At 36.5% G+C, this 12,732-nt stretch overlaps 1 protein-coding gene across 3 annotated transcripts in view; it reads left to right on the top strand.

The window, feature by feature from the left end:
- Cdh19 (cadherin 19) overlaps positions 1-12,732 on the top strand; it is a 139,547-nt gene that overhangs the window by 118,624 nt on the left and 8,191 nt on the right. For all 3 annotated transcript variants that reach the window (XM_076547210.1, XM_042257950.2, XM_042257951.2), the window contains exon 10: positions 11,813-11,930. In XM_076547210.1, the coding sequence (XP_076403325.1) occupies positions 11,813-11,930 (118 nt within the window). The remainder of the gene's footprint in view (positions 1-11,812; positions 11,931-12,732) is intronic.

The following is a 12,732-nucleotide window of genomic DNA, read 5'->3' as shown; positions in this document are numbered from 1 at the left end:
CAAATTAGTCAGTTCATCATTTTTTACCCCAACAATAGTTCGTAGATGAGAAATATCTCCAAATAATCTTTGAAAGTCATTAAGAGTCTGTAGTCTATCTCTCCGAATTTGCACCTTTTGGGGTCTAATTTTTTGTAGCTCTATTTTATATCCTAAATAATTAATAGAATCTCCTCTTTGTATCTTTTCAGGAGCAATTTGTAATCCCCAGCGAGGCAAAATTTTCTTTACTTCTTCAAACATTATTTCTAAAGTATCTGCATTTGAGTCAGCTAGTAAAATATCGTCCATATAATGATAAATTATAGATTTAGGAAATTTTTTACGTATCACTTCCAATGGCTGTTGTACAAAATATTGGCACAGAGTTGGGCTATTCAACATTCCCTGTGGGAGGACCCTCCATTGAAATCTTTTAACCGGTTGAGAATTATTATAAGTAGGCACTGTAAAAGCAAATCTTTCTCTGTCTTTTTCTTGTAAGGGTATTGAAAAGAAACAGTCTTTTAAATCAATAACTATGAGAGGCCATCCTTTTGGTAACAGAGTAGGCAAAGGCATCCCAGATTGTAGAGAACCCATTGGCTGAATTACTTTGTTAATTGCCCTAAGGTCTGTTACCATTCTCCATTTACCAGATTTCTTTTTAATAACAAATACAGGAGAATTCCAAGGGCTGGTTGATTCTTCAATATGCTGAGCATTTAACTGTTCTTCTACCAGCTCTTCTAAAGCCTGGAGTTTCTCTGTTGTTAAAGGCCATTGCTGGACCCATACAGGCTTGTCTGTTAACCATTTTAAAGGTAGAGCTGTTGGTGTCTTTGGAAGATCATCAGTTATTGTACCCTGTTCTTGTATAATATGGATGGCTGGTGACCACTCATTAGAACAATATCTTCTAATATTTCTCTCAGTAACATGTGCTAGTTTATGATTTGTTTCTGAGATTGGAGGGATGTTAATCTGAGTATTCCATTGTTGCAACAAGTCTCGACCCCACAGGTTCATAGTTATGTTAGCCACATATGGTTTTAATTTTCCTCTCTGTCCTTCTGGACCTATACATTCGAGCCATCTTGCACTCTGTTTCACCTGAGATAATGTCCCAATTCCTAACAGTTGAACGTTTACCTCCTGAAGAGGCCAAGTTGGATGCCAAAATTCTGGTGCAATTATGGTAACGTCCGCACCTGTGTCTACCAGACCAGACAACAAAACACCATTTATTTTTATTGTTAATTTTGGTCTTTGTTCATTAATAGAAGTTTGCCAAAAAATTTTCTTTATGTTTTCTCCTGAATTTTCTATTCTCTCTGTTTCATCATTCTGACCAGCATGATTTATTCCAATAGGCATTTGGTTATTTAATCGCTCTCCAGAGCAGGCATTTCCTCTATGGCTGCCGGAAAGGTTTGAACTGGATTTGCACTGGGGGCCTGCCTGAGGCCCCTCTGGGAGTTTCCCGAAGACTGAGGCAAAGGATTACCCTGTCTGTCCTTTGTTGATCTACATTCGTTGGTCCAGTGTTTTCCCTTACCACACCTTCTGCATACTCCAGAAGGAAGGGGCATTCTGTTGCCATTGTTCCTTGAAGAAACATTGTTTCTGGAAATGACCTGTCTACAGTCCCTTTTCAAATGTCCTTGCTTTCCACATCCAAAACATCTAACACTCCTCAAACCTTTTGAAATTACTTCTCCTACCCATGTATCATCATGCTCATCAGCTTCAACATTAATTGTTTCTCTAATCCAATCTTCCATAGGTGCAGATCTTGCCCTTAATGGCCTGATTATTCTTTTGCATGCTGCATTCGCATTCTCAAAGGCCAAAGATTCAATTATTGCCTTACCAGCTTCTGAATCCGAGACCGTTCTCTTTACTGCTGAAGCCAGTCTTTGTAAAAAATCTGTAAAAGACTCTTTTGGGCCTTGCTTCACCTTTGTAAATGACTCAGATTTTTTTCCTGGTTCCTCAACTTTGTCCCATGCATTCAAGGCTGCCGTTCGACATAAAATTAGGGTTTGGACATCATATAAACATTGTGCTTGTGCTGAAGCATATTGGCCTTCGCCCATAAGCTGATCCTGGCAAACTTGTACTCCTTTATCCCTCCATTGTTTTTCTATGTTTTTAGCCTCCTCCTTAAACCAAGTCAGAAATTGAAGTCTCTGGCTGGGTTCCAGAACACCTTGTGGGAGGTCCCGCCAGTCCTGTGGTACTATCCTATTATATGTTGACCAAGTGTTTAACATTTGCTTTACATATGGGGAATGCATGCCATAAGATACTATTGCCTCCTTAAACCTTTTTAAATCCAACATTTCAATTGGAGCCCAAGTATTTTGTGTAGCCATTTGATCAGGCATCTGCTGTACTGTTACAGGATAAATTAAGGGTGACTGTGTGAAAACAGGCTTTCTTTCTGCAACCTTATGATCCCGACTTGAAACAACTTCACTGTTAATTTCTTCTGTCTGAATTTTTACAGGTTTAACAAGTTCTTCTAACGCTGTTATCCTGGCACTTAAATTGACTATCTTTTTAAATATTAAAATGTGGATTATTATAGTGATGAGGTGCATAATTCCACCAATACTAATATTATATAGTTGTTCCATTGCCAGACTGCCTAAAATTTCGAACAAAAACCAATTTTCTTCCAATGTACACATAAAACCCATTTGTTTTTTAATGTGGAAAAAATTCTCTTTTAGATAGTTTCCTTTAAAATATCTGATATATTATGACTTACCAAATCTGCGTAGAACAGTAGAAATCCGAGGGGATTTTCAAAGCAGCCACCTAGTGTCCCAGGTGTAAATCCAGAGAGAGAGAGAGAGAGAGAGAGAGAGAGAGAGGAAAGAGAGAACGCACAAGAAAGCGTAGCTGGCTAAAGCTTAAATGCAGCCACGTGTTCCCTCTTGTGCCGAGTCAAGGCTTGGGTCTGGCTTCCTTAAGCTCCGACCACGTGCGTTGGCTTTACAGGCAGGGCCCTGTTCGGCAGGGCAGGTCTGAGTTGTTTGTAGCACCGGCTTTAGGCAAGCTGCTCACAGACCTAGGCCCGGGCTAGAAGTTGCTACCCGGACTAGGACGCCAGCAGCTCGGACTAAGAAGCCGATCGCCGCCGGCCGCCGTGTGCCGCCGCTGCCGCCGCCGCCGCCGCCGCCGCCGCCGCCGCCGCCGCGGGCCGCCTGCCGCCCTTGCGGGAAAGCGGACCTGCCGCCAAGCCAAGCAGTTTTTAATGGATACTTGTCACGTTGGGCGCCAGATGTAGATGTATCCAACCATCTTATTAAATAAGAAACACAGAAACAATGTAAAAGAGAAAGCCGAGAGGTCAGAGCTCAGAGCTAAAATCTCACCCTTCCTCCTGCTGTCCCAGCTTCGCGAAAAGAGACCTACTTCCTGTCCGTTCGTATTTTTAAAGTATGTTGTTCTGTCTTCTCATTGGTTGTAAACCCAAACACATGACTGCCTCGTCACTGTCTGAATGTACAGCCCCCTAGGTCTTAAAGGCATATGTCTCCAATGCTGGCTGTATCCCTGAACACACAGAGATCTTATGGGATTAAAGGCGTGTGCCGCCACCGCCACACTCTTGCTATGGCTCTAATAGCTCTGACCCCCAGACAACTTTATTTATTAACATACAATCAAATTAATATTTCAGTACAAATCAGAATAATATTTCAATACAATTAGATTACCACCACAAATGACTCATAAACAGCCTGATTGACAAGAATTAAGAAACAATGTGTTGGTTATAAGTTCTACCCTAGAAGCTGTTGGAAAAATTATATATACCAGTGGAGACTGAGAAAAAAGATCATATAAAAATAACGGTAGCAAGAAAATGGTTCTATGCTTAACATGGAACAAGAAATACCAAGCATAGACATGTAGACATTTACTTACTGATTTTGTGTTAAAAGTTTAATACAGGATTATCAATTGCTATGAGTACATCATTTAATTATAAACTTATAGTTATTGTGATAGTACATATTTATGTTTTATAAATGTTGTATTAATAATTATTTCTGATATAAATCTAGGAGTCCAAAAGAAAAACTGTGAATAGAATATTTAGGGAAAATCCCATTAATATAAGACTATTTTAATGAAGTCCTGAAATGGAAAAGAGAAAAGAGTGAGTGTATTGACAGTGATTAGAGTAGATAGGCAGCTAGAGCAGGGGACTGTCCGTGTGTTTAGAGCAGGACCAACACAGAAAAGACTCAGTAGGTCTCAAAGAAATAGCTTAAGTTTATGTGCTTAACACTAGATTTTATTTTATATCTCTCTGAATAAGCTCTGACATTATTAGAACATTTAAACAAGAATAATGGAAAGATTTCATATGGTTTTCTGGACACACACTTACATGCTGACATGAAGAGGAACACATCTATAGTAAGGCATCCCTTCCAGTTATCAGATTACAAGGCAAGAGAGGATGAGGTCTTACAGCATGAAAGTATCAAAGGCAGTAGTGGAAGGAACAGGATCCTTGACACAAATTGAGAATAGAGATTTTGTAAGAGATTGAAATCATGCTACAATTAGAAAAGGTGAATAACCATGAATAAATTCTAATGTTTCAGCCAATATATTTGTAAGAAACAAATGTGTTTTGCCAGGTTGAAAAAATACATAGGAGAAACAAAGTAAAGAAATCAAGATTAGATCTGTGAAATTTTAAATTTTTATGTAGACTCCTGAACATCAATATAGAATTAAAAGGAAAAGTCCTTGCTTGACATGATAAATTTGAATATATCAGTTATCTGTGAGATATTAAAGGCAGTGTTGGCTAGATACTAAGACAGGGATGAAAATATTTGAAAACCTAGGGAAATAGAGAGTGTGGTAATCTAGAAACCACATAAAGGAGTCTGTGATGGAGGAGGAAAGTACCTTCATTTAAATCTCCTGCACATGGGTCAGGGAAAGAAGTAAGTTCCTGTTGAATTCAACAATGCATATTTTACAAATTTAAAATAATTATACTTAACAAATGATGCAATAGAAATATCTGATATCTGTAATTAACAAATGAGACTGTCTAGGAAAGAAAATAATAGAGCTAGATAGATGTTGCTATGGGTCAAGTTTTTTGATAAGCCTATAATTCACATTCTATCACAGGGACACATAATATATGAGTATATACGTGTACAAAAATATGTTCAAACATATTCACCTTTAAATGTATGCCATGACATACATTTAATGAATAATGAATGAATAAATATAAGTAGTAAGATTGTGAAGGTTATATTATTTAAAAACAACAATATTTATTGATCAAATAAAGGAAGAACTCTAAAGAAAACTGGGAAGATGAGACAACTTATGGGAGGCATTTAGGTCTTTAACATCATTACATCTCACTAACATGAATGTCTAAACATGAACCGACAAGGGTAATAATAATAGGCAAGCTGACATGGACAGGGGAATGTCCATAAGGACTGAACCCTGCACAAAGGACTATTGTTAGCAAAGGAATGCTGAGAGTCTCAGAATATTTGCCTTCAGGGAAGAGCATGCTAGCATACTACCTGATTCTTCAGTTGGCACTGAAAGACATTGTACTTTCATATTTCCAAATATATATACACATATACATAGAAGTCTTAACAGCAAAGATTGAAAAAGGAGGCAGTAAATTTTAAGTTATATGGGAGAATTTGGAGGGAGGAAAGGGAAGGAAGATATTATGTAACATATTATAAAGTTTTTGTACCTTCGGCCTCCAGGCTGTTGCACCTGGTTTCTGCTCCCCTCCCACTCCCCACACGGCACAGCTCAATCTTGTGATGTCCACTCTGGACTCTTCCAGATGTCCATGCCTCTGGCTATGCTCTCCTAGTTAATCTGCCATAATCTCTATCCTCTACCATACCTAGAACCAGTTATGTCCTTTCCTTTCCTCTTGATTTTTTATGTTTCTTCCCTTTTTTAGAAATTTCTAAATATTTCACATTAAATACTATGAATTTGCCATATTTACATGAATTTTCATCATAGAATTCAAAAATAATTATAGACAGGAAATCCAATGTATCATGTAAGGGAAACTTAGTCAATATTCTACTCAGAGAGCAAAGAGAATTCTAAAACCAGAGCTATCAAAACTGCTTATAATCTGAGATTATTTCTATTACTTGATTCCTAAATCCATGAATAGTTTGTTTACATTTTAAATCTTATATTTTGTTACTGATAATCACATCAATTTTGAAGCCCTCAATAAGTCTGAGTTAGCTAAATATAATAGTTTAGATAATTAATGAAATCTAAGCAAAAGCACATTTTTAGATTTATTTGCGCAATGAAATGCATTATTTCCATTGTTAAAATTTTTAAAAAGTAATATGATATATGAATGTCTTAAATATATACTAAAAAGAACTTTTTAAGACATTCATATATCATATTTATATATATATATATATATATATATATATATATATATATATATATATATATATTCAAGGTTGAATGCATTGTTTTAATAGTACCTCAGATCGATTAAGGACTGATTATGTCAATGGGTTTCTATCTTTAAAATTAATAAAATGACATATATCTTATTGCTAATCCACCTATAAAGCAAATATAAATGCATCTATGTTTTTTTAAGTGACCTATTTTATTTATTTGTAATATGAACAGTGTATTGTGGTATTGTATTCCCCCAAATATTGTGCATGCTAATAAATTTATCTGCGGTCAGAGACAGAGCAGCCACAATATTAAATATAAAGGATAGGCAGTGGGAGCACACACCTTTAATCCTAGCATTCCAGAGGCAGAAATCCATGTGACATGTAGGACCCATAGGAAGGTGACCACTGAGCTTTGCAATTTGAGAGAGTTACTCAGCTTTACAAAAAAACATGCCAGAAATTCTATAGGACACAGAGAGAAGTGACTGAGAGACTCTAGGCTCATAGGCTGAAGAAGATTGCCCCAACTTTGCAAATGAACTTTGGGTGACTGTCCAGGCACCCAGCTGTCTCTGTCATTGTACATTTTTGGAAATTGCTTACAATGTTCTTCCTGCTTACTTAGGTAATATTGTATCCTTCTGAGGTCTTTGATATAACTTAAGATTAGATAGTTGTAATTATTGTTTTCCTCGGTTATGATAAGAGATAAGTTAGATATGAAACCTTGCACTCAGAAATATATGATAAATAGAATATTTTCTTTCAATTGGCCAAATATAAATGGACTGGATATTGTAACTGTGATTCTTGCTTGATAACTGTTCTATAATATGTAATTTTACTGTGTTAAAGTTAAAATCTTCCTTTTTGATTGTACAGAAAAAGGTAAGTGCTGTGGGGTATCTTTCTGTATGCTGTGAATATGTGTTACTCTGATTGGTTGATAAATAAAGTCATTTGGGCTTGGCAAGGCAGCTTAGAGGAAAGCAAGAAATCCAAAAAGATAGACAAGAAGAGAAAGGAGAAGCAAGGCAGACTCTGCTAGTCACCACCAGGAGAAGCAAGATGTAAGCCACAAGCCATGTTTGTAGAAATGGGTTGATTTAAGATAAGAGAGATAGCTAGCAAGAAGCCTGTCATAGCCATAATTTGAAAATAATATTAGTCTCCATGTGTTTACTTAGGTCTGAGTGGCTGCAGGACTGGGTAGGTTATAGAAAAACTTTCAACTACAAATGCTATTATTACATGTACTTTTTCTTAAAATTACTTTATCAACATCATTAAAGACATTGTAAAATACCTAGATTTCTTTCTCCCTTACTTCATTCTTTATTATTAATCTTCATCTGATAGCCAGCTATTATGATTTGCAGATGCAATTATGATGACATTGACTTCCTGTTCATATACATTTTTAGAATTATTAGCTTTTGTTATTAATGTCATTAGTTTTGTAATTGATTTTCAGAAACAGTACATTTAAAGGTTACAGGAAATATATGATTCCCTTTGACCCACAAAGATGATATACAAACATGCAGAATCAAATAAATGTCACTCTGTATCTCAAATCATAAAACTGTAAAGAAATGCAGATACAATCAAGTCAGTTCTCAATTATTTTATGGCACGACATAAATATGTTCATTATATTCTGAAAAAAAAGATAAACTAGTCATGATCACAGTGAGATTGTGATTAATTATGAAAATTAAAGTACATTGATTATGATATTATTGTTTTCTATAAACAAAATTCTTTTTAAAAGTGTTTCAAACAAAACTTTACTTGAGTGTAAGATGAAAGATCCAAATTGGCAAGTTATACTTCTAAGAACAATTACTTTTCCACATGAGTACAGAACAAAGGGTTATGAATCGGTAGCAATCTGTCGATTATATGCCCATATTGATTTTTACTTTCCTAATAATTTGCTTTTAGTTAAATTATAATTATTTAAATATATGATAGAAAGAAAAGTTTTATTCAATCTATGCTTATGGTAATAAAGTGGATATCACATGATAGCAAGGTAGTATTTTTATTTTATTATAGTTTATGATTTTGTTTAGGTTAATGAGGACAGGAGTTTAAGATTGTATTATTGTTAGTCCATATTGTGCTACTTGCAAGTTCTCTAAACTCAAACACTTGGCTATGTTTGAACATAAAACATTTCTTTGTAGGCTTACCTGGACTAGCTTTCTAGAGAGCTTTTGTACATCTCTACAATTCTATTATATCCTCATGAAGAAAACTTTCTCTGGTGAGATAAGCATGAGATGGTTTTGCAGATCATTACTGATCACACCGATTGTCTGTATTTGTTGAAGTAAAGCAAGATAAATAGAAAATCATAAAAGTCACATTTACCTTGATGGCTTGCATATTGTCAATCATTCAATGTGAAGTTGTTTGGTAAACAAAAACTTTTTGAAAAATGTTTCCCTTTTGTAATGGAATGCTTCAGAAGATGAAAGCCTTTGATTTTATATGTATTTTCTAATATGTTTAATTAAAATTAACAAAATGCACTGTAGCAGGAATCTTAGAGAATAAAATCAAACCCAGGGCCAGTTATTGGGGTGAAATGCTGGATGGTCAGAGAGACAGAACGAACCACAGCCCACCTCTCCTGGCCAACTTCTCAGCTGGTCTTGTTTCCTCAGACTGGAGGCTTCTGAGTCCTCATCCAGAATGGGTCTCAGCTGAATTGCTGCTCAAAAGTCTGAATGCTTAACCAGGCCAAATGCTTAACCAGCCAAAATGCTTCTAGTTTCTGGTCCTCACGCCTTATATACCTTTCTGCTTTCAACTCTACTTGCTGGGATTAAAGGCTTGCTTTCTGTGACTAAAGGCGTGATGAGTCACTGCTGTGTGAAAGGATAGGCCCACTGTTTCACAGTCAGCGATGAGCATGGTTCCCCCAGAGCTTAGGGTAAACGTACTTCTGCCATGTTGAAAAGCTGAGGTAAACAGAGCTAGCAGCTAAAGCTGCCATTTCAGTCCTAGTCATTTGTGGGGTCCTGCCCCACTGGGAACTTAGGTCACCTGTGAAGAGGTGGCCTGAAACCAAGGAAAGGTAAGTGCATGCTCGCCTGTTCCCCAGCCTCCCTCTTACCCGGAGACAATCAGACGCAGCATGAGTCAAGTCAAGCAAGAATTCATTTATTGTTAGGCAGTAGGCCTCTTTTATAGCAAAAACCTCAGAACCCTAGGAGGGGGTGAAGGAACTGACTAATCATTTTAAAGGTCACCATATATTCATCTTCTTATTTATGAGTTGTTTATCCACTGACATCATCTTCTGATCTTAGTATCATAAACAACTTGAGCTAACTTTCTTCTGCACTATTTGTATCTAATCTCTATACAAACATCCCAAGCTAACTTCCTCTCCACACCATCCATTGTATCTACTCTCTACAGAAACAGCTTAAGCTAACTTCCTCTGGCACCATTTGTATGTATTCTCTGTACAAATAGCTTAAGCTCTACTTGTCTAACTTCCTCTCAGCACCCTCTTTGCAAACCATGTATGCCCCACAGTCATTCTGCAGTTCAAAGCAATAGATTCACAATAAGAAGGACTCAGATGGGATAAACCCTAAACAGTTTAGAGTGTGTGTAAAACTGCATGTAGGCTTGGAAGAGAGAAGAAAATGAATACAGATAGTAATATAAAGAAATAGAAAGTTTTGAAAAATAAAGTCTTTAAAGAGAAAATAAAATTAATATGAAAAATAAGCCATGTAAAGATGGAAATCACACAGAGAGTCTGGATTATATTTTCTTTGGGACTTTTTTTTTTTTTCATAGATTTACTTTTTATTCAATGTTAATGTTACAGAGTTCTTACACTGCCGAACCATGCCTGAGAACCCAAAGAAAGAAATGGTGCAATGGACAGCCTCATTCACCCAGACAGTGTATTAAAACTTGATTCATGTGCATTTTGATAATTTCACAATCTTAAAAATTTATAACAAGACTTGGAATTTACATCTGCTGCAGGTCTTCAGTGTTCCAGTACAGTATGCCATTAAACAAACCTCTTCACATGTCTCCGTTCACTTCTCAAACCCTAACCCCAAACAGATTTGGGGGTGGGGGTGGGGTTGGGGGTGTAAAGCATACTTTAAGCGAAGTATGTGGCTCAAGGTGAGAGATTACTTGTTAAGGTTTCTGGTCCCCAAATAAGTCTTCAGTTTGACCAAGAATATCAAACTTCTAATCACCCAACGTGCTCCTGGCTAGCTCAGATCACGCCAACATTACTGCCCAGAATGGCATGCAGTCTGGTCAGGAAACACTGACCTACACCTCCTCCCGCTTCCTGCTCTGCTGCACTCATTCCTGAACTGCAAGACCTATTCTCAAGCTAGGAAGGCTTCCCTCATTATGTTTCACTCCTGTCTCAACTGCATTTGGCAAAGGGACTCATTCCAGACAAACCCAGGCACTGCCGTCATGCAGTCTCAGCTGCCAATACAGAGTATTTGTCTGAACCATTTCTAGTGACACAGAAGTAGGTAACTCCTTCCCTTTCTTTTTTCTTTTTCTTTCTTTTTTTTTTTTTTTTTTTTTTTTTTGTCTGTACTAGCAAAAGCTATATCCACCATGGACCGTGCTACACGTCTTAAAGGCACCACTGAGTACAGTGGCTGGAATCTGCCATGCTATATTCAAGCCAATACGCTGTGTACCCACCATACTGTAGCTCAAGTCCATATACCACAGCGTCTCTGTACCTTGGCATCTCTATATCTTGACGCACATGAGACATGAAGTAGGAAGCTGGTTTGGGCTCCATTATTATGTGTTTAGAAGCCCTTTTTAAACACTTTTAGGCCTTATGGAAATTTGTGAGCCCCACATTGGGCGACAAATGTAATCAGAATGTTTCCTGTGTCCTGCCTGGTCCACAGTTGGGACAAATCTCTCACCCACAGTTCCACAGAATTCTATAAATTAATCACACAGAGGCTTAATATTATTTATAATGACCTGGTCGTTAGCTCAGGCTTATTACTGACTATCTCTTACACTTGAATTAACCGATATTTCTTATCTAAGTGGCTTGGTACCTTTTCTCAGTTCTGCCTTGTCATCTTGCTTCTTCTGTATCTAGCTGGCAACTCTTGACTCAGCCTTCCTCTTCCCAGAATTCTCCTCATCTGCTTGCCCTGCCTATACTTCCTGTCTGGCTACTGGCTAATCAGTGTTTTATTTATCAACCAATCAGAGCAACACATATTCACAACATACAGAACGACATCCCACAGCAAGCATTGATTGGTTTAGAATTCCCAACAAAAGCAATCCACTTTCTTTATATTTTCTAGATAATTCAGATCATCAGTGCAATAGACAGAGATGAGTCCATAGAAGATCACCATTTTTACTTTAATCACTCTGTGGAAGACACAGACAACTCAAGTTTTATACTAACAGACAATCAAGGTAACTCCTCATCTATAAGTGTGTTTGGTGCAATCTAATATCTTTAATACCAGTGGATTTGGAGAACTGATTATTGTTCTTGCAATACTGAAAAATAAATAAAAAGCAATGGCCAAAATGGAAAATAACTCACAATCAATTTTGAAGGACACTGATTCTGTTATTCCTCATATTTCTTCAAACTAGAAACACATTTAAAAGTCATGAGTAGAGGGGTTGGAAATGTAATTGCTTTGCATATTAAATGTAAGTCTATGAGTTTTATTTATAGCTTTTCAAACTGAAATTTAAAACAGAAAGCTGTCCTTCATTATAAGATACTAGAAAGTCTTATAGGTTCTCAAATATTACTATGGTGGTGACATCATAGGTCTATTGCATCTTGGACTCTGTCAATTATCAATGTAAAGATGAAAATATAATAATCTATATTTAAATATAGTGAGCTTAGCTTGACTTAATGATGACTATCTGGCAACACTAATTAGGTTACATAAACATAGTGTTTAAGTCTGTTCTTTGCCTTGCAACACAAAGACTATTAACTGAATTGTAAATATTCTGAAGTTAGAATTTTTTTAAAGGCAGAATATCTGCTTCTTCTATGTAAATATTATAACTTCTAAAAATGGTTTCTTTAGCTTTTTCATTAACCTTAAAGAACTTTTTGCCATATAAATATATATATTCCTTTTCACTTAAACTTTATAAATTAGACAGTCTGGGAGTGAAATGAACATTGTTGTCTTGTGCCTCTTAATTTGATTTTTTGGATACAAATATTATTTAGGGTAGTGGGAAG

The sequence above is a fragment of the Peromyscus maniculatus genome, chromosome 11, assembly GCF_049852395.1.
Source record: "Peromyscus maniculatus bairdii isolate BWxNUB_F1_BW_parent chromosome 11, HU_Pman_BW_mat_3.1, whole genome shotgun sequence".
NCBI classification, from domain to species: domain Eukaryota; kingdom Metazoa; phylum Chordata; class Mammalia; order Rodentia; family Cricetidae; genus Peromyscus; species Peromyscus maniculatus.
Note: the sequence above shows the minus strand (reverse complement) of the source record. Positions and strands in the feature narration are given on the sequence as shown.